Here is a 22,447-nt window from a genome sequence, read left to right as displayed (position 1 = left end):
AGTTTCTGAAGGGAGGTCTCAAAGTTTAAATTTGAAATAATGAATAACGCTTCTGTATTTTTGTTATTGTCAACAAATCCCATGAAAAGATCAAAACCAACCATGCGATAGTTCATCTCACAAATCTTTTTGAGTTCCCTACTCTGTAGCTCTCAGCCTCAAGCCCATTTATTCTTACTGAACATGTAAATTTTTAAAATCTAGTCACGAATATATACTTTCATTTTTACAAAGCTAAGTAAATTCCTAAAACAACTGGGCACTGTAGTTTTTATCGAACATTACTCACAGGAGTAAATAGTGTAGTTGTTGGAGACTATTTTCACTTGCGGATTTAGCAAGTATTTACGGCAATAGGATGATGTATGTGGGATCGGCTTAAAATAATCTGCAGTGTCTATGTATATCGTAATAAAAAAACATGTTAAGTAACACTGAGCAACGATGTGGCTCACTGATGTTTTTTAAACAGTTTTTGGACAGCGATAGAAAAAACTAAGCTATATCCGACTTCACACACACAGGAAATACTTGTTAGTAGGATCAACTCATTGTTGGTTTCAGACCTTTTTATGGGATTTGTTGACAATAAACAAATATAAACAGACTTATCCTTTAACTACTTTACCACCCTCTTACTACTTACTGGAACCAGGAAATTCAAATTTGCACCACAGCTGTATGGGTGACAATCTGAAAAACCTGTCATTCAAGTAAGCACACTCCCATGATGGTATCAATGAAAAGTGTAACACCGGCACACTGACTCCAAACAAAAAATTTACTTAAATGTTTCGATTACAGTCGGATCTGTGTCAGGTCAAAATATGCATTACTCTCTTAATCTGCGCTGTTTTCCAATAGCCTTGCACCTACATGTGTGTATAATTATTATTATTATTACAAATTATTATTACTCTCTAACAGCTGACAAATATCTATCATGTTTTGGTGTATATCACCAAATCACCACTAAGAAACACAGTTGAAAAAGTGACATTATCTAAGACAATGAAGTCTTGTGGGATAAAAATATTAACTTTGTATTTCAAAAGAGAAGTTGTGGGTTTCGTCATCACAGGAACTGCAGCATTTCCGCACAGTGTTCAGGCCTCAGCTGTGTTGGTTGACGCTTGGTTGAACTGTGTGGATTTATATGGGGAAAAAACAGCAAAAACCATTTGGAAACCTGTGTGTTCTTTGACAGGTGCGGAGGATTGGGGCAGCCAGTAAAACAAAGCCGTTGTATGTCCCTGCCACATATGTGACAGAGGTTCCCATTGCACCGATGCCCTCACCACAGCGCCTGGTCATGTCTGCCTCGCTGAACTCCAACCTCAGAATACTGCCAAGGGTGTCACTCAGTCCCAGCCCAACAGGGATTGCTTATAATGGACAGCATCAAGGTAAAGTGTGAGAGGAAGACAGAGAGTCTGAGAAAAGATCTAGTGTGTGTTTTTCAGTTGCAATGACTGTTTATTTCTGTATTATAAGAGTAGAAAAAATGTGTGTGTTGATGTTTCTCTTGAGTATAGAAAGAAAATAAGTCACAACTGATCTGTGTGAATAAATGAGAATTTATTTTACCTTCTTCCCTCAGTGAGCAAACCCATCTACCGCTCCATGGAAAACCTCAGTTCCAGCAGTGCCTTCCAGGGGCTGGACAATAACACCAGCACAGCTGTAGGCCGCTTCCCCACCCTGCCCCTCTCTGGATTCACCTTTACCCCCAACTCTCCCACGTCCCCGTCAGGCCACCTCATGGTCCCCGGGTCTCCTGTGGCTTCCACGGCCCCAACAACAGCACCACTGAACCCCAGGGTGGTCCCCATGATCACTCGGAGCCAGAGCTCCAGCAACCTGCCTGAGAACCTGACGGAGAATCCGTACGACGAGGTGGGCGGTGGCTTCAGCAGTCACGTCAACCACAGGATGCCCAAGAAGTCTTGTAGCCAGTGGGACATGGTGGGAACTTCCGTTAAGAACAACCATCTGCAGGTAGGAAGAGGCATGGCTTAGACAACCTCAAACAGATGTTCACACAGCAGAGCCACATTGGGGAATTCCGGTGCTGTATTTGTTAGGTGTTATTCTCACATTCGTGTCCATTTTGATTTCATGGGGACTACTTTCTGTGTTAACTTTTGCCGGTGTTTGAGGATGATTTCTTTTTAATTGATGTTTTTTGGAAAGCTATAGGCGGCTTGCGCTTCTTTCTTTGATCAATGTCATTAAAGCCGAAACAAAAGTTGTGATTAAAAGTTATAACCAATAGTTATAATGGACAGACATATGAGCAAAACACCCAGGTTGACAAATACCAGAGTTCCCCTTCAATTAAACCAAAGTAGGGCATGTTCACATCAATTGTGTTTGAGTAAAGCTTTGGCCCAGTAAGGTCGATGCCTTTCACAATTGGGTGGCACAAAATAATTGACGGCAGAAGTTAGACCAAAGATCTGCTCATTGCACTGATAGCCCCCAAATACATTTAATGTAATAGAGCAATGTTTGAAGTTAACAGGGTGTGCAAAAAAATGCAGTGACATTTTATGCTCATCCATACACACATCCATGTCTAGTAGTCGTAAGTAGTGTTTTATTTATTTGCACTGACAGTAGTGGTCAGGTACTCCAGTATAGTTAGAATATGTATTTTAATCTCAAAAAGATTTCTTGTTCTGCAACATATCTTGTGTATGGAACAAAGCACAAACTGAGCTTATGTTCACATTTTCATACGCATTAGAAAATGAACCAAAGGCCAAACCAAATTCAGTTGTTACTTCATGCTTTTTCTGATTCTAGTTAGTATGAAGAATAGTGAATGAATGAAAATAGGTCAAATAAATCCATCACATGTAGCTGACGTTGGAAGAAGTGTGGGATTGGATTAATCTGACTTCCTCTCATTCGCAGAATCTCTGATCTGATGGATTTACAGGTCATAATTCCAACACTGTAATAAACCAGCTGGTAGTTTTTAGCATTGTGACTGTGCAGGGTAAACCTTAAGAAACAAATAAAAAACATTGTAAATTATAGGTGAACTTTAGATCTTATTCTTAAGGTATATTTTTTTAACTTCATTCAATCAGAGAAGCTTTTTCAGGTGGAAATTAATAATTCTAGTCATATGAATTTTGTACAAAACTGATTAAAATAAAAAAAGACCTTGTGCGATCCCACCAGACAACTGAGTGCACGAATGGCAGCAGAGGTTGTATTTGATCTACGTCTGTACTTGACCTTAATAATCCTCTCAGAGCAGCAATCAAGTTAGCATTGTCGTGACGTCAGAGCCTCCCTGTGTAACATCAGAGGGGATTACACATGGCGTTGTTGTTGAGCAAAATACTAATTGTTATCTGTCTCTCAGCTGAGGGAAGCTCCCACAGCTGAGTATCCAAACTGTCTCTCCAAAAGGAGTTTTGCTTCCACTGAACCATGCATGCACCGGTGACTTCCGACTTTGGATTGCTGTGATCTCAGTGGAAATGACAGTGCTCTTTCTATCTCTCTCACTTTCTCTTCCTCCCTGTCTGTTTCTGTATGTATCCCTCTCTCTCTCTGAGGACCTTCTTCGTGCAAGCCTTTAACACCAGTAAGCAGAATTATTGCAACCACATTCAGGTCATAACTCCCCGTTTTCCATCCAGAAAACACTCTCACCATACATTTTTGCCAGCCCTTTTTTTAAGTGCAACCACATTGCTGATTAATTTCAATTCAATGTTAGTCCTCTAGGGGGCTAAATTCGACTGATTTACAATTATTAAAAGGTTGTTTTATGGCATGTATGCCTTAATTTGTTAGAATGCCATATGGCCAGGTGGCCAGTATCTGGACACCTAAATAAAGTCTGTGGACACCTGAACATTATGCCCATGAGTAACATCTCATACCAAAACCAGATTTTGGAACCTGGCTGCGGGGATTTGCTTGCATTGCAGCCACAAGAGCAGTAGTGAGCTCGGCCACTGATCGTCTTATCATTGGGCAATAAAGCCTGGGCCACAGTCAAATTCATGGGGCTCTGTTCAGGGCCTGAGCAAAGAATTGAAAAACACCTGCAACATGTCCTCCTCTGTCTTGACCCCCCATAAACTAAACCTTTCAAGCAAAACATTGGGACAGAAAACCTGCAAAAACTTGCTCTCTCTCACACAGCTTCTCTGTCTTGCTCATGTCATTTTTTGGTAGACTCACAATGAGCGTGCAACCAACTGTGATAAGCACTTGATCATAGCACAAGCTGGAAGAGGAAGTGTCAGAAATAGTGATGAATACTGAATAAGATCAAGTAGTCAACTATTCTTGGGAACAAACCGATGAAAAGGCTGCTGACATACACAAAGGACAAAAATGTGTTCATTGTTTTGGAAACAACAAAGAGGTGAAGATAACCTTTTCATTACCATGTTTGTTAGTCTTTAACTTTAACTAGATTTAAAAACAAGCTACTTGTCTTAGTGAAATGTGTTTTATTTTTTATAATGGCAAGAGTCATACTTCAGGAAGTAATTATTGTATTATTTTTACATGCAATTTATTTTATGTAGATATTGTAAAAAAAAAACTTTGTACTAAGCCTATTTTATATTCAAATTGAATGACCAATTCATTCAAAGTTCTCAACAAAATGTGAGATGTGTGTGGCGATTTAGAGGTCTAGAGTTATTTTATACTTTGTAGCTATAATATAGCTTTATAGCAAAGCTTATTAATAGACCTTTCTTACAGCAGATTTTCGGACTTGTCATTGCAGGAAAGGTGTAACTAATAACATTAATGATGGCTCCATTCCATTTAAGTGTGCAAGTAAGCCATGTCAGTGAGCCAGTGTACACAATAACAGGGCCCTGACAGTGGTACATATAAATGGATAAATGGAGTGCAGCAGCCATCGTTAATGTTTTTAGTTACACCTGTTTTTGAAGAGTCAAATGTCTGCTGCAAGACATGACAAGTCTATTTGTATTTTAAATACAGATTTCTGCATCCACAGGTACTAAAATCTCATCCATAATGCAGCCAAAATACAAATAGCAAAATGTGTTTGTTGAAAATGAGTTTAGAATGGCAGTAAAATATACATATACACATTCACACAAAAAGACCACAACTTCCTCCCATAGTGCAGGGCTCTCTGAATGGTCTTTAAAGTTTTTCCTTTGACACAAGTTTGTGGAACAAATGAAATGTTTTGGGGTTTTTTCATGAAAATATATTTTGCCAACCCATCATTGGCTTTTAAGCTAATAACTGAGGTAACAGGTTGGTAACAAGTTGGCAGGAGACCTCTTGGAAATCAATGCACAATCAAAAAGATATATGTGGTCTGCCATTTAGTTATAAATCAAGATGATTTGTCCCAAGTTTAATTTTTAAAATGATGCAAAAGTGCTTTGCATAGCATATTTCTAATCAGGGCCCACTGAGTTGAACAGTAAGATAGGAAGCTTCAGGTGAGCTCGAGACTGCAGTGCTGCCCCCTGGAGTAAACTACAATTACATCCCTTTTTACATTTGCCTCACACACACACACATGCATTCATACACACCATGTTCCCTCAGTTATTATCTGAAATGACTATGTGTTATGTAACAGGGATCAACCAGCTAGCCAGTCAGTCAGTTAGTGAATTATGTCTCAGCTATATTTCGTGGAAAGATGATCTTCCATGCATATCTTTTCAATTCATTCCATTGTATTTATAGATGTCCTCTCTTGTAGCTGTTACTTTAGTCCTCTCTGTCTGGGTGAGCATGTGCGTTCTTATAAGCTCTGTCTTAATCCAAAGTCTGACGGGTTATTCTGTGGGATTTACTTGTTTCTCTTTGTGATTTCTGTGGGGTTTCTGTTTACTCTTCTTTGCACACTGAGATTGTTTTTGTGGTACTTGAACACACACGTATTCTTGTTCACATAATGTAGTCAAGTCAAGCTTATTTGGACTGTATACTGTACAATATCTACAGCATAAAACACCTGATTTACTAGCTGTAGAACTTTGATGTGGATAAAGAAAAAGCCTGTAAAGTTACACAAACACACACACAGATCCATATGGCAACATGAGCATACATTCCCGTACTAATGTACGAACATAACAAAATACACATACATTTACTCTAGGTAATTAAAAGATAATACTGGTGATATTCAATTATGTTTCAACAAACAAGTATTGTCTGTGTAGCCAGACGCCATAAAGCTCAGTTTTTGTTCAAAAACTATCAATGGGTGATATGCTCCTTCATTACAATGGGCACGCAGCGCTGTCAGTAATGCACACTATCCTGCTGCTGCTCACCAAATGTGTATTAACCTTTGCTTTTGCCTCTCTACTTCTTTTCCTCTCTCCCTCTCTTTCTTTATCTTTTCCCCCTTTACTCTTTCTGCCTACAAGGTCCCAGCAGAGTCCTATCTGTCCCAGCTGTCCTGGCAGGACTCCCCTCTTTACAATGAAATGCAGCCAGAGAAACGTCTGTCGCAGCCGGAGCCGCCTAGCCCTGCCCCAGGTCAGAAGCCTCTTCAGATCAAAGACTTGTGGGAGCAGTACTTGGACCCATCCACAAGTAGAAGCTACTACATCAACAGCATCACCAAGGAGAGGTCCTGGAAACCCCCTCGCAGGGCCCGGGTACGCACTGCCAACAAGGTAAAGCACCCAACACAGCCGGTGTTCATTTACTGTATGTTATTTCACCTGAATCCATTTTCTTTTCTTTCACTGAAATTGCTTCAAAGGGACAGTTCACCCCAAAATCAAAAATACTTATTTTTCCTCTTGTAGTGCTATTCCTACCTGTAGTGCTATTTATCCATCTAGATTGTTTTGGTGTGAGATGCCAAGTTTTGGAGATATCGTCCATAGAGATGTCTGCATTTTTTAAATATAATGGGACTACAGGGCTTGTGGTGCTCAAAGCGGCAAAAAAAAAAATGTTTGAATAACTCAACAGCAATGTCTCTTTCCAGAAATCATGACCCAGTTACTCAAGATAATTCACAGACCTTGTTGTGAGCAGTTTCGTTTAGGAACTATTTTCTTTCTACCGATAGTTCCCACATGAAACTGCTCACAACAAGGTCTGTGGATTATCTTGAGTAACCGGGTCATTTCATTATATTCAAAACATGCAGACATCTCTTTGGCCTGAACTCCCACCAAAACAATCTAGATGGATAAATAGCACTACAGGTAAGAGGAAAAATATGTATTTTTGAATTTGAAAAGGTGGGCAATTTCAGAGCTGGATGAAAGCTTCTTTTCTCAAAGGAGAGGATAGAAAAGGGTCAGGATGTAGAGTAAAAGAGTCTGCTCATTTATATGCTCACAAAGTTTGACTGTATCAGCACTAAAAGGGACCTTTTCAGCCAAAGAACTTCATAAGACCTAAAAGAGAACACCCTGGCTTGCATATTTTCTGATGCAGAGAGGGTTGCACACACAGTGATCACAGGACAGGTTTCCACAACTGGAAGCTGAAGTCTAGTGCACGTGGGGAGACTCATATATGAGTTTGAGTGACAGTTACTCTCTATATTCTCAAATTGGCATAGGGTCACATTGAACTTAACACTTGGAGAGTTGCTGAATATTACATAGTAAATGGGCAAGGTCTTTGATATGGACAGACAGCTGTAAAGGCTGACATTTTGAGAAATATGCTTATCTGCTTTCTTGCTGAGAGTTAGATGAGAAGATTGATACCACTCTCATATCTGTCCATTAAATATACGGCTACAGCCACGGGCCGGTTAGCTTAGTTTAGCACAAAGACTGTAAACAGAAGGAAACCACTAGCCTGGCTATGTCCAAAGGTAACAAAATCTGCCTACCATCACCTCTAAAGTTCACTGATTAACATGTTGTATCTCATTTGTTTAACCCGTATATAAACAGAAGTGTAAACACGACAGTTATCACTTTTATGGGCGGTTGTGGCACTGAGCAGTTGCCAGGCAACGAGCGGAGACTCCAGGATGCTACTTACCCTCAGCCAAGAAATAGTCTGGTACATAACCCACCGTAAATCAGTGCTCAGACGTGCTGGTAGGCAGATTTTGTTACCTTAAGGAGAGAGCCAGGCTAGTTGTTAAGCGTGCATTATTTGCCAGCTTTAGAACTATTCCTTGATCACTTGGAGAATATATGAATATTGCACAGTAAGTGACCAAAGGTTATTAATATCAACAGACAGCTTTAATTCTGGAGAGTAACTAACTGAATCTACAGAAATTTGACAAAATAACACAAACTTACAATATAGTGCATTCTAACAATAGTCCTTTAGTAAATACTGCCTTGATATAATGTTGTTGAGCTAATAATGTATCTAAGACCTTTTCTGTTTCACAATCTGTTTTTTTTTCTTCTGATTGTCTTACAGGCCAGTCCAGAACAACCTCAGATGTTACCCAGAGAAACCAATCTGTCGCTACCACTTGCTGAAGCTGGCAATGGAACTATGAAAAGGGTAAGACTACTGTACTTCTAAAGAAGTAGTAACATTCAGCCTCCCTGATGACATTTTGATTTAACAACTAGATTCTGAATTACTGTACCTACATTTGTAATTGGAACAGCTTTCATGCCGGTAATCACAGGATATGTGAGTTTTAGGGATGATGAGATCAGGATGAGGTTTGACCTTGACTATAGTGACAAAATGAATGACAGTAGTTACACACACGCATAACGATGAGACAGGACTTAATTGGATAAATTCTCGCTCTGCTAATATTGTTGTTTTCTCCACCCCCTCATGTAACTAACCACAGAGAGCAACACGTGCACACCCAAGAAAAGCGCCTCTTCTTGAACTTTTGAATGTATTCTTTTTTCCTTGTTCTTTCTTTTGTGCTTAACCTCTGCGCTGTCAATCACCTGTGTTGTCTTTAAAGTGCGATAAAAAGAAACTTCTAGGAAGGGTATCCCACTGAATATCACACACACTTATCACAACACAGACTGATTGTCTCTAACCACACAGGAGTTTCTGAGGATGGAGATTTCCTTTCAAGTCAAGTCAATTTTATTTATCTAGCCCAATATCACAAGTCACAAATTTGCCTCAAGGGGCTTTACAATCTGTACAGCATACGATACCCTGTGTCTTTAGACCCTCGATTCAGATGAAGAAAAACTCCCCCAAACAACCCTTTTAACAGGGAAAAAATGGAAGAAACCTCAGGAAGAGCAACAGAGGAGGGATCCCTCTCCCTGGACGGACAGACATGCAATAGATAATATACATAATAAAATTACAGTATGGACAATCATGATGACAAAGTTATGAATAGATTGCAACATATATGAAGAATGGATCTGGGAGGACGTCGAGCAACTTCAGGTGTCGTCGAACAGACGGGACCTGAGCCACAGGACGTCCTCTCCACCATGGAGACCTGGAAAAGGGCAGACTACACCAACACACAAGAGGCAAACTCAAGCACACCATTCACACAGGTAGGAGAAGGGAACAGACACACACAGAGGGGGGAGAGAGAGACAAGAGGCGAGGCTGAATCTCCTGAAGATCCAGATGCAAAACATCTGGAGAGAAGCACCGACAGCCAGTAGAGAGACAGCGATCCCAGGACGGCTGATGGTCCAGCACAGAGAAACCTGAGTGAAAAGAGATGACACGGAGGAGAAACTAGAGAGAGAGAGAGAGAAAGAGATGTAGGCACACAGCTGTGCTTGTGGGACAGAAACAGCAGAGTGTTACAGAGATGCAGTGGTTTTCTGAAAGTTAACAGTATTCAGGACAAACATAGACTATAAGTACTAGGCTTAATAGATTCATTAAGACTGAGGCCGACCTGCCGAAAGGGTAATGTTAACAGGTACAAGGTAAGGCGCTAACCGAAGGTTAAGGCAAAAAGATGAGTTTTAAGTTTGGATTTAAAGGCCCCAACAGAGTCACACTGTCTAATGTCAACAAGGAGGTTATTCCAGAGGAAGGGGACACGATAGGAAAAGGCCCTCCAGCCAAACAAGAGGCCTGTATTCAGAGAGTGGAGAGCATGGTAGGGATATAAGGTTTAAGGAGGTCAGACAGGTATGAAGAGGCTTTCCCATTTACAATTTTGTAAGTTATTAGAAGCACCTTAAAGTCTGATCTGACATGGATAGGGAGCCAGCGAAGGGAAGCTAAAATTGGTGTGATCAAATTTTCTAGTTTTATTCATTCATTTGCTAATTTATATATGTATGCATTTCTAAATCTTCCCACACATTAGCTTTGTGCTTTAACTTTTATTCAGTAATCCTTGTCACAAGTAAGTTTCTAGTAATTAGTACAGTAATTAGTCAGTTTAGTTTTTTATGATCATTCATTTGGTTTTTCAGAACCGTCAAGAAAGTTTTATATTCTTAACCTATTGCTCCGTCCTGTAATGTAAATAATTATAGAGTATTAAAATAATTATTATTAGGTAACCTTTTCTAAGTGCAAACAGCTGTGCTATGGCATCTGTAAACACAGAGAGAACAAACCACAGTGAGACAAAAAACACATCCCCCTGCCCATTTCTATACATACGAATCTAATGTCAGCATCTGTCTGTTACCCAGAGTGCACACAGTGTTCAAACCAGGACTGCGTTCCAGATTAAAGCAGGGAGAAATGCTGAGCAGGGGCCAAATTAAAAAGGGGATTACATCTTTCTAGTTGCCCCATTGTTTACTGACTGACTTGCTGCCTTATTTATTTATTTATTTATTTATTAACTGTCCCCCGACGCACACTTCCTCTCAAATGGTGTTTTTGTTGGGCTAATCCCTGAAGGGAATAACAAGGTAATGCCTCTTGATCTGATGCAGATGAGCAGAACCCATTAGAGCCACACAGAGGGAGACAGAGGACTCTTTTAAATCCAAAACATTACAAAACATTTGCTAAATTTAAACCACTCACTGAAACGTCTCATCAGCCTTAAACCCCTCCCTGACCTCACAGATGCCGTCATAGTCAAACTTTCACTGTTTCGTTCATTTCACCTGTTTCGTAAACTTGAGTTTACAAGAGAGTGTTTGTCGCTCCAAGTGAGAAAGTACGTCTGTTGTTTAAGACGTAAAGGTTTTACGGAATTAGGGAAACAGCCGTCAGTGATTGAAATAGACCTTTCCACCGTATCAATGACGACATCTACGCAGTAAAGCGACGCAAGCTGCATGATCCAGATTGTTAGGGATAAGCATTTTGCATCTCAAGGTTGCATTGCCTCAGTGTTTCGTCATTGTTTCAAATTTAATGTTGCTCATCAAAAAAAATACCCACATGATCAAAGCAGTGATTCCCCAATCAAGTCGGTTTGAAATGCGTTCTGTTGACCTACATGTGTCACGTTTTATTCTGTGGTACATATATTGCCAAACAGAAACTTCACCAATGATGTATAATGCATACTGCATGCCACACAAGTCAATGACCCACCCAGGTGTTAAAACCTGAGTGATGCATATTACTTGTTCGCAGACAGCGTTCTCTAGTCTAGATTTCTATTTTTAAAAAACATTAACCTTTACCACTTCCTGGTCCTTTTTAAGCTCATGTATGTGCAGTTGTCGAAAGTGAATAAGTACATTTACTCACCTACTATGCTTAAATACAATTTTGAGGTACTAGTACATTATCTGTACTTGTACCTGTATTATTTGAAACTATTAATTATATAAAAGTGGATATTGTTACAATATCTTTTCATACAAGACATAGTGATCCTGGAATTGTCGATCTGTAGGCTTTTTCTCTTTTTTTATGTAGGATTGGTGAAGTTTGCATTTGTACTACTACTATTTGGAGTGGCAGATGCTGGACATTTCTACCATTATCCTTTACTTTTAGCTGTCTATTTTAACATCTCTGCTCGCTTGCTCACTAGTTTCCACACACTCTCAACAGCAGCAGGTGTTATTAAGGTGTTAACACTGACTCATGTTGGTGGGAGGTGTGTCTTGTGGAGAATAAATATACTAAAGATGAGCCTCTCAGTAATAGCAATCCAGTAATATAACAATCTTACAGCATAAAAGGTGTGATTATTCATTGTGAGTAATTTTATTTTTGTAGTAAGTAAAGGCTAAACCTGAACTTGTTACTTTTACTGAAGTAAAGCATCCCCATTGTCTTTGCGTACACACTTGCAAACAAAAGCTGTTGCAATGGCAATGTTTGCAAAGTTCTGGTGTGATTATTCTGAGCTGCTTTACATGAGACTGATTTTAGCAGCTGATAAAGTCAGCTTCCCTCTAGAATGGGGAAGTAGATGCATGCAGGACAGGAGGGCGAGATGAATGTTTTTTATATTATGACACTCCGGCAAAAAAGTGTCATGACATGAATCGACTAAGGACGACTGAAACACGACAGAACAAAAGCTCTCAGAAACAAGAGTGGGCTGGATTGTATAACTGGGTGATCTGTGATAATGAGCACCTATGCTGTAAGTTCATTTTAATTTCTTACACAATCGTATTTACTGAATTGTGCTGTTTTTTTCATTCTATCTCAATATTGGTGTGTAATTTCTGGCAGCATATGTGAAATATAGTAAGTAAAGTAAGTGAAATATAGTTCACTCATTTGGCTTCTTATTGTCAGAGGTGTTGGTACTGACTTTGTCTTTTTCTCAACAATCTGATATGACTGTATTTATGTGTGTGTGATTCAGTTCAATAACTAAAAATCAGCATGCTTGAGTCAAACAAGTACTATGCAGTGTGTGTTTCCGTCTTACTGAGTAATGGCAGTAACCGCCTCTCATTAACTTCAGTTGAATATGAGCACAAGTGTGCGTATGTGTGTCTTTCTGTGTACCTCTGTGCTGTGGTAGCGAATCAAAGAGCAATTTTTAGCTGGCAGGATGTAACCAGGACAGAGGAGTAGTTTCAGTGTTGGCGTGACCGTTAGCCCGGCCTTCGTTGCTGATCTTAACTGAACACATTTTTCAGCATCCTGTTTTTTACACGTTGGTGTGAAATGTACCCAAATTGCTGCTATTTTGGGCTAAAAAAATTTTGTTGCACAAACAGTGACACAGAAAGGCTGAAAGTGAAACATTCTTTGATTTTTTATTTTTTTTTTGCAGGTCAATAATACAGAAAATGAAGTGGAATTATGTTTTAAATTAAAAGGAAATATAAATAGCATCTGTTCATCTGTGTTTCCTGTCTTTGTCTCCCTGTCTTACTGTCTCTCTATCTCTGTCTTCTTTCTCTCTAGCTGCCACCTGATTTCCTCTTCGGGAGCCACCAGCAGAATACTGACGGTTGCTGGCAGATGAAACAGGTAAAACCTGCTACACTCTTTCATAGCCAGAGGGCACCTAATGCATTTCACCTTGACTTTCACCTTGTAAAAAAACACCCGTCAAAGAGTAAAGCAGAAGACAAGTGCCACGTTTTACATATTCTCCCTACACAGCAGGACGTCATACTATTATGGTGGCATAGTATGCCATCTTGACTTTGTCACTTATCTACCATCAGAACCATTAATTGTATGTCTGTACATAAATACTTATAGATTATTTGGATTGCCTATTCTTCTTTTAAAAGCGTTTAGCTGACAACTCTTTCCTTGTTATTCTTGTTCATATGCCTGACTGGGAAGGTAATCCTTAGTGTTTTTTCAGCCCTTGAAAGGCTTCTGATGGAGGGTATTTTCCTCATGAAAATCAATGAACTCGAGTCGTTAGATTTGCAAAAGCTGCATCTCCACTGTATTACTGTAGAATACATTAAAGTAATGCCAGCTATGCTCTTTAGATTCTCAGAGATCAGCATTTATGCATATTAAGGTGGTGAAATAGCAACTCATGGTGTAAAGAGAAAGGCTGTTACCCAAGCAGTTCTTACTGCAACATGTTGCATCACAGTGGGGTGTGGGTGCACTTGGTTTAAAGCCCCTTTAAAGGCCTCCTCTTAGCAAAGGAGCAGATTTGGCTCTTAGTGCTAATCCTCCTTGCATGAAAAGATGGCAAACATTAGGAGGGATATTTAGTCTGATTGTTGAAACTGGGTTACAGGGATTGGGAAAGGTACTTAATTATGGCTGTTGCTGCATGAAAAGTTGAAGTTGTGTGAATTTGTTCATTTGTGTGCAATCATTCACACATGCAAATGTACATGCATGGGATTGTAAGCATAAATATTTTGCATGTAAAGAACAGATGCATGTACATGCATTGCTGTGTCTCTGACTCTCAGCTCTTGCTGTGAAGTGAAGTAAAACAATTTGAACAAACTGCAGTTTGCTCCAGTGTATCCTCAGGATAGGCACACATGCTCATGATCAGTATTGTTTCTCAGAGAGCCAGAATGCTTCTGTTCATATTCACTGCTGCTGCATTGCTGTTCTTCCCCAAAGAGGAATTGTTTAAAATACTTGCAGCTTAATTCAGAATTGATCTGACGTGGCATCAGACATGGTGGCTACCACCGTGTGATATCTACTGAGAGAACTGAGAGCAGACAAAGAAAACCTGTTGAAGCGCCGATGCTGAGGAAGTGTGCTTGACTATTGGCCAAAGTGAGTGAGGTGACATTTAAACCCATATGAGAATGATTTGCAAGCCAGCATTCAGTGCCCTGATTGTGGCACTTGCTAATCTAAACTAATTATTTTAGACATTTTATCGACTCTGCTGTCAATCATTAAGAGAAACAAAGATATCATCTGTGAATAACAAATCCATCCACTGTAGCAAAATGAAGCAATGCGAAAAAAGTCCCGCTAGTGAGTAAAGGTCCTTATCTTACTGTAGACAAATTACTGCTTGTGGTGTCAGTAATTATGTATGGTAATCCTTCACTGTACAAAATCAAAACCAAACTTATAGTGCAAATCAAAGGGTTTGATTATGTTGCTTCTTTGCATGAATTCTATTTAAAGTGCAAAGTAAATTGATCTCCCATAAAGGTTGTTACCAATGGTAGCTCATATAGGAAATGAAGAAGTTAGGGGAGAAACTGCATGCTTAATTTTTGAAAAGGCCCTGACCTTTCTGTTGCTCCTTACTGTTTCTTGTTTGTGATTTTAATTGTTTAGGAATTTATGCTCATTGTACTGCTGCACTCATTCAAGGTTGCTCTAGGCAAGAGCATCAGCTAAATACTAAAATATACAGTAAATATAATATAAAGAAAAAGGTCCCCCTATAGTCTCAATAGAATTACTCAGAAGAAAGCAAACATCAGCTTTAAACAAGATCTACAAATGTAAAAATATAATGGGAGTATATTGTATTTATTAAATCAGTGATTGCCCTTTCCCTTGTTTGTCTTTTCCACCTTTCACCACTGACCCAAACATTTGACCCTGACCTTTAAACCCTGTGAAGAGCATGCAGCGTGCCGCCTCCTCTGACACCCTTAGCACGATGCCGTTCAGCAGTGCCAAAGCCCAGTTCCATAACTCTGGTCCCCCGCATGATGTCAAGCAGCAGCTCAGCCACTCCCAATCTATGGTCCTGCCTGAGAACGGCAAGGTATTCACCTCCAAAGCACATAGACACAAGGTCATAAACTGTGCGTATAGTATTCACAGACACGCAGAGGGAAGAGGAAATGCAGAACTTCAACAGACAGTTTTTACACAAAATTCAATTCAAGTTTATTTGTATAGCACGTTATCATACAAAAGCACTGAACATATGCAGATGTACACATACAGACAAATGAACACAGCTGATGATGCCCACTTCCTGTCTTTCAGCTGGTCCAGCAGTGCAAAGATTATACCTGTAATGTGACCAACATCGTCGTGGAGCCTCCGTCTCCCGAGAGCTCTCCAGACAGCGATGGCTGCACACCGGTGAGAAAACTATTATGGGGGAAAAAACTATTAAATATTATATATAAATAGACAATGGGCACACAATATCTCCACAGCATCCGTAACCGATTACTCAACACTCTTTTTAAACTACTAAAACCACCATACAGATAGTGTTTAAACTTCAAAATGAAAAATGTTTTGAACTCTCCTCTAAAACCTTTTCAAATAAATCATTCATCCATTAATCAAATGCTGTTACCCCAACATACAACAGCAAAATACAAAGCAGTGGACTTACAGCTCTGGCAGCTGTGGTAACTCTTCTACCGAGCTTGTAGGACTTTAGTTTCCTGAGGAAAAACAACATGGACAGTTTCTTTAAATCCGGCATTAACATTTTCTGCGCATTTCTTATACAAATGAACACAGATATTTGTAAAATCCAGTTCTGACAAAATAGTATTCATGGGATTTTTCCAAATAGTGACAGGCCAAGAGAAATGTTGTAAGTATGCTATGAGTTTGTCAGTTCGTTATTTGCAGATGTTGTGAGGTGTCTGCAGCTGTCCCTTGCTGCACGTGTCGCCACACCAGTAAAAGTGCATTGTATTCTTTACAGAAAAAAATGATGCCGGTACAGACATCACTTTGAATAGATTATATTTGGAAGTTAAAAGAAAATTCTGTCCACCATAATTGTATCTGGCAAAAAACATTGCCCTTTTTTTCTGTTATTTGAGCTTGACTCAACGTGGATATCTCTACCTATGCAAATAGAATAAACTAAATACAGCTAGCTTTCCTCTTTCTTTGTTCTCTCTTTAACATTGTCTTCATCCCTTATTTTCATCAGTTTGTTCCACACTTTCTTTATATACAGTACTCAACTTCATAGTTAGTATTAGTTCTGTTCTCTTGCACCTTAAACGGGGCCATACCGCAGTGGGAGACTTTAGAGCAACTCCCCTCCTGCTATTTTTTGAATGATGCAACATTCAAGTTAAATGGGTTCGCTCAGGATGCAGTATATTACACAGAGGAAAAGCCCTTGCTGTACTTTATTGTTAACATTTCAACTTGTTTGCACATACTCGTATTATTCAAACCATCCTTGCCTACTGAGTGATAACATCAGTGTGACAATATAAATATTAGTGCTTGAATATTGCAGATTTGAATGCACTTTAAACCCTTTTAATGTGTTCTCAGGAGTTGGAGAAAGCCGGCCTCTTGAACAAGACAAAGATCGCAGAGGGAGGCCGGAAACTGAGGTGAGACTGAGGCTGCTCCCATTAAAGACAAAAAAACAGATTGCATCTGTTTGTATGAATATAGTGTTTGAATAAATGAAGGCAAGTATAATTTTCTGTTCTGAATCCCATCTGAGCAGTACACGTATGTTGCAGGAAAAATTGGAGCCCTTCCTGGGTGGTGTTGGTCGGGAACAGTCTGGTTTTCTTTAAAGATCCTAAATCACAGACACCTTCCAGCTGGGTAAGAGCTCAGACAAACTCTGTGTTTAATGATTTTAATCCAGGTAACGTCTTTGCAAAAATATAAATTAGGGTTTTTTTTTCCCAATATATAATAAAAAATAAATCATTACATGAAGCAAATTTCTTGATTTCAAAATCCTCAGTTAACTTATGTGAGTCATTTTCTAAGTGCAGATGTCAGTTTTTTCCTGCATGGTGGATTTTCTCATTTTAGAATTAAACATTGTGAGGTCAGCTGACTCTTGCACAAAGATCAGTAGCTTTTAACAAACCCAAAAGGTGACCATACAGCTGGATATGTCTGTTCACTATTTTGCACACATTTCTGTATGTTTTTCACTTTCTCTTCATGGGACCTTGCAGTGAAAGGTTATAAACATCAACTCTTTTGATTATAAAACAGATCACACAAACCTGTTGCAGGTGTTGTGTGTGAAAGTTGCTCATAATTGCCCACAAATTCTGTGCAGCAAAAAACACCCAAACTCAATTTTTAGAAACATATATGGGTTAATTCATATATGGGTCAAGTATTGAGAAAATAGAACAAAACGTGATTTTCTTGTGTGTTTACCTGTTGAAAACAGAAACCAGGAAACAGTCGCCCTGAGAGCAGTGTGGATTTAAGAGGAGCACAGCTGCACTGGGCCAACGAGCTGTCCAGCAAGAAGAACGTCTTCAAGGTAAGAAACAAGTGGAAAACAATCAGAAAACCTAGATCAAAATCTCAAGATATCCTTTGAAAATCCTCAAACGCTCTCAATCTTGAAAAATGTAAGAAACTGTTAAAAGCTCACATGCTTTAGAAGTGAGCATAAACTGTGTTTAAATGGTGTTAGCTGATGTACAGTGAGGACAATGTGATAACTGATAAGCAGTAAATCTGTCAGCAAAAGGTCAGTGAGGGAAGTGAGAGTGGGAAGCTTTTTTTCACCTGGTCACTCTACAGTGACCCTCAGTGAGGAAGAGGAAGCAGTAAAAATACATTTTCCAGTGAAATGTGGCAGATTAAGCTTGACTGCTTTACTGCCTTTAAAATCAATTAATGTCCAGATGAGTGAGCTCAACACGTGACAACTTTTGTTGAAGCTAGTTGATGGACGCATGTGAAACAAGAACAAAATGTGTACTTAAAACCCTTATTGGGGAGCTTTGGGGAGAGTTCATCACACATTGATGTGGTTTGTAAATGTGCGTGTTGTAGCTGAGGACAGTGACAGGCAACGAGTTCCTGCTGCAGTCAGAGACAGACTCTCTGATCAAAGAGTGGTACAGCACCATCCAGAACGTCATCGACAGGCTGGTGAGACACAAAACACACAACTCACACATAGTTGTACTTTCAATGTACCACTTCTTTGTTAGCAGTAAAATGTTTTCCCTTAGGATCAAAATAGTGTCATACCCTCAGTATATAAGCTTTATGTTCTCCACTGCCTTTTACTGAATCCTAAACACACAGTTATCCACATCCTTAAACTCCTTCCTGTCTTGTTCTTTGTATTTTTATCTTTTTGTTTTCTTTTAGATTTGGTTTAAATGTGTCTATATTATTTATATAAATTTCACATTTAATGTAAAGACCTCAGAATTGCCTTTCATGTGTATGAAACGTGTAAAAGTGCTTCACAGGATACATACTCAGATTTTGACATGACTGTTAAGAAAACTATTTACACAACTGATTTATATAGCATGAATATGAAAGGAAGTGATGTGGATGTTGTATAACTGGACACGTTATAATTGTTGACTTTAATAGGCTGTGTTTAAGTAACCATGATCATTTCTGATACAGTTGTTGGGCCTGGTTTAGAAATGTAGAGTTATAGAAAATTAACTTTTAAAATTTAGAAAAATCCTAGCTTAGACTTAATATTTTCGGTTACTTGGTTGGTTACTCAAGATCAGAAGTTTGTGCAATACAGTATCTGGTGAGTGACTAAAGTAGAGCCCTACAGATATATCTGCATGGCTGATATTATTAGACAGTTTTATCATTAGAAGCATATCTGTATAGGTGTATATGATGGCCAGTAAGTATCAAGAAATTGTTCAACAGAAATGCAAAATCTGCAAAAAATATGCAAAGATATATTTGACGTAGTCACCATTACATAGTTTGTCCACTAGAGATCACTGTTGACATTTCTGAATCTGTATGTCCCGCTCAGTACATACCTTGGTTACAAATATTTAATTACCAAATTGAAGGGATACTTATCACAAATGTTTTTGTTTTGTGTTTATGTTAAAGGAGCACTAGTCAGTATTAGCAGTTAATTTTGATACATTAACTGTGTATCACATGAGTTTGTGTAATGTGAAAGGGGTCGCTTGTAGTGATGAGCCCACAGAGAATTATCACCTAACTCTGCAGTTCCCCTCAGCGCTACATTATAGCGTTTTAGCTAGCTGGTGAACATAGTGGAACATTTAGCAGCTAAAGAGCCAGACATTTCCCTCAGGAGTTGGTGGAGACCAAAACAAAGCTAAAAGGAGAGTGAGTATTGGACTTATATATATACAGGTGGCCAGAAACATGACTCCCAATGAATGCTAATATTGCCCCGTGTCTGCTGGATGTGTAAATAAGCAACTGTTTGTTAACTTATATTTGACAATATGTCAAAGCTGTCTTTACCGCTGCCACCAAGTGACCAAAAACTTTTTTTTTTAATTGTGGGTTTAATAACCATTTTAAAGGGATTCTTATGAAAAATCTAATCAGCCCATTTATTGTAATCAGGTGTAGGCATTTTAAACTCTCATATATCAATATAAAAAATCTCTAAATAAAAGCATAATTTTAGTTTCCTACACAAGTTACTCTCCTTTTTTCAGTCTTTTACTCTGTTGGACTTCTGAAAAGCCAGTTTGAATAGATGCTTTAAACAGTATGTGGTGTAATGTTTGTATACGATGCAGTTAACACAATCAGCAATATTTCACTAGCACTTCTTTTTTTTTGTGTGTGTTTTTTTTTTTTGGTTGGTTGATAGGTTGTAAGTGTTACTGTATAATACATGCACTCTTTCAAATCTAGACAACATGTTAGTAAACATATATTTTAAATACTATCTTCTTAGTGTCTGGGCCCCTATTCAGATAGCTTATCGGGGTGTCTCATTTCACATATCTCCTCTGTCTTATATGATTGTACTTGTATTTTAACTGTTTTTGTGAAAAAACTGAAACAGAACTGAACTAAACTCTGCCTGCCTTCCAGGATCGTGAAAACCCATTAGACAACGTCCTTCTGTACTCTCTGAGACGAGCAGGCAGCGTGGAGATGCTGGACCACAGTGGAGACGAGGATGAGAGGAGAACGTCACGTAAGTCATCACCACATGATGCCTCTCCTTTCTGACCTCCTTCCTGCACACAGCCCTTCACATAAAACCGTTGCCGCAGGCACGGCTTCTCACTCCATCATCATCACTCTTTTTCTCTAAACTTCCACACAGGCTTCTCACATCCCTCCATCCTCTCCTCCATCCTCTCCTCCATCCAGCCCACTTATATTTTCACACAGCCCCCATGGCAAATAATCCCCCCGTCAGTCCTGTCACACCTCCGCCGCCGCCCCGCCCTCCCGCTTTTCATCCTCACCACTATCCCCTCTCATCTGCTGTGCTGCCCCGCAGCCGAACGCCCCGCACTGACCTCCTCCTCCTCTTCCTCATCCTTCTCTTCCTCCTCCTCCTTTCCTCCCTCTGCAGTCCCTCGATCGTCATCCAACCTGGAGAATACAGAGAGAAAGAGAGTGAAGACCCGGCTGAAGAAGCTGATCCTAAAGAGACCTCCTCTGCAGGCGCTGCAGGAGAAAGGGCTCATTAAAGGTGAGATTTCTTTTTGTCTTACATTATTTCAATGCAAGTACACTCTTAGAAATAACGGTTTCAAAATGGTTCTTCCTGAAGGGTTAAGGTTATACCCAGAACCATTTGCTTCTGAAGAACCCTTTTTTGAAGAAAGGGTTCTTCTAGGGTTCTTTATAAGACTAAGGGTTACATTAAAAACCCATTACATCCAAAGAACCCTTTTGGAAGAAATTGTTCTTCAAGGATCGTTGAAAGCATGGGTGTTAAAAGATCCTCCCCCTCAATTATTATCAGATTAATTTCGACTTACACCAGGGGTTCCCAAACTTTTTCAGCTCGAGACCCAAAAGAGAAATCTAGTGTCTTCCCGGGACCCAAACTTATAACATCTACACATAAATTACTGATAAAGAACACAACAAACCTTGATTTTAAAATGTATATGAAATTTATTAGTTTCATTATAAAAATACATCACCGCAATAATCAAATTTGCTGAGTGTAATGTCTCTCACCACCTCACAATGAACTTGGACTGTCCACTGAAACACTAGAGGGCTTTTAATTTGAAACTGATACAGGAGGTGTTGAGTTTACATTAACAGTGTAATGCACTAACTTTAACAGGGCAAATGGGAGCAGATCAAAATGAGGCTTCGTACTAAAATATTGAATTGAATTATTGCAGCTAAATGTTAGCAACCCGAATCAGGTGTGTGTTAGCTGTCTTGAACAAATTACTTGAATCACTCACTCTGAGTGTGTCCCTGCACGTTTGCTCACATGATGAGTGAGAGCTCAACTGAACTGATTGAGAAAGGATCATTTCAGGAAGTGATTCGGTTCAGTTTCACCAGCGGATTCGTTCTTTTAAATGAAAAGTTTGCGAACGACACAACACTACTGCAACAGTATAACTTATTACACTTATCAAATAGAGGGAGTTATAAATAAATGCCCGCCTCTAATACAAGCCTGTTTCAAATAAAGGCCTTTTACCTTCTGCAGTTGAGGGAAATAAAAGTCCCAGTCACTATTTGAGGAAATACAGTATGCATTTCATCTAGATGAAACCCTTGGAATTTAAAAGGTTTCTTGGTAGAAGCCCCTGGGTGGGTTCTTGTTAGCACCCTTTGAAGGTGGAAAGGTTCTGGATAAAGCACCCAGAGAGGGTTCTGGGTGTAACCATTACACCATAGAAGGGTTCTATGTAGAACCTCTGATAGGGGGTTCTGGGTGGAACCTTTCACAGATGGCTCTATTTAGAACCCTCTGAAAGGGTTCCAGGTGGAACCTTTATAAATGGTTCTACCAGGAACTAAAAAGGGTTCT

The 22,447-nt window shown here is 39.3% G+C and overlaps 1 protein-coding gene across 6 annotated transcripts in view; it reads left to right on the top strand.

Annotated features, from left to right (window-relative positions):
* arhgap9 (Rho GTPase activating protein 9) overlaps positions 1–22,447 on the top strand; it is a 47,132-nt gene that overhangs the window by 14,663 nt on the left and 10,022 nt on the right. For 4 of the 6 annotated variants that reach the window (XM_044216791.1, XM_044216808.1, XM_044216784.1 and 1 more), the window contains 13 exons: positions 1,208–1,406; positions 1,601–1,998; positions 6,414–6,665; positions 8,401–8,487; positions 13,240–13,305; positions 15,359–15,505; positions 15,733–15,831; positions 17,005–17,066; positions 17,202–17,289; positions 17,879–17,974; positions 18,496–18,594; positions 20,521–20,626; positions 21,014–21,133. In XM_044216791.1, coding sequence (XP_044072726.1) covers positions 1,208–1,406; positions 1,601–1,998; positions 6,414–6,665; positions 8,401–8,487; positions 13,240–13,305; positions 15,359–15,505; positions 15,733–15,831; positions 17,005–17,066; positions 17,202–17,289; positions 17,879–17,974; positions 18,496–18,594; positions 20,521–20,626; positions 21,014–21,133 — 1,819 coding nt within the window. The remainder of the gene's footprint in view (positions 1–1,207; positions 1,407–1,600; positions 1,999–6,413; positions 6,666–8,400; positions 8,488–13,239; positions 13,306–15,358; positions 15,506–15,732; positions 15,832–17,004; positions 17,067–17,201; positions 17,290–17,878; positions 17,975–18,495; positions 18,595–20,520; positions 20,627–21,013; positions 21,134–22,447) is intronic. The other 2 variants (XM_044216816.1, XM_044216823.1) reach the window with 1 other exon arrangement.

The sequence above is a fragment of the Siniperca chuatsi genome, linkage group LG2 (assembly GCF_020085105.1).
Source record: "Siniperca chuatsi isolate FFG_IHB_CAS linkage group LG2, ASM2008510v1, whole genome shotgun sequence".
Classification (NCBI taxonomy): Eukaryota; Metazoa; Chordata; class Actinopteri; order Centrarchiformes; family Sinipercidae; genus Siniperca; species Siniperca chuatsi.
The sequence above is the reverse complement of the archived record's forward strand: the minus strand, read 5'-3'. Positions and strand labels throughout refer to the sequence as shown.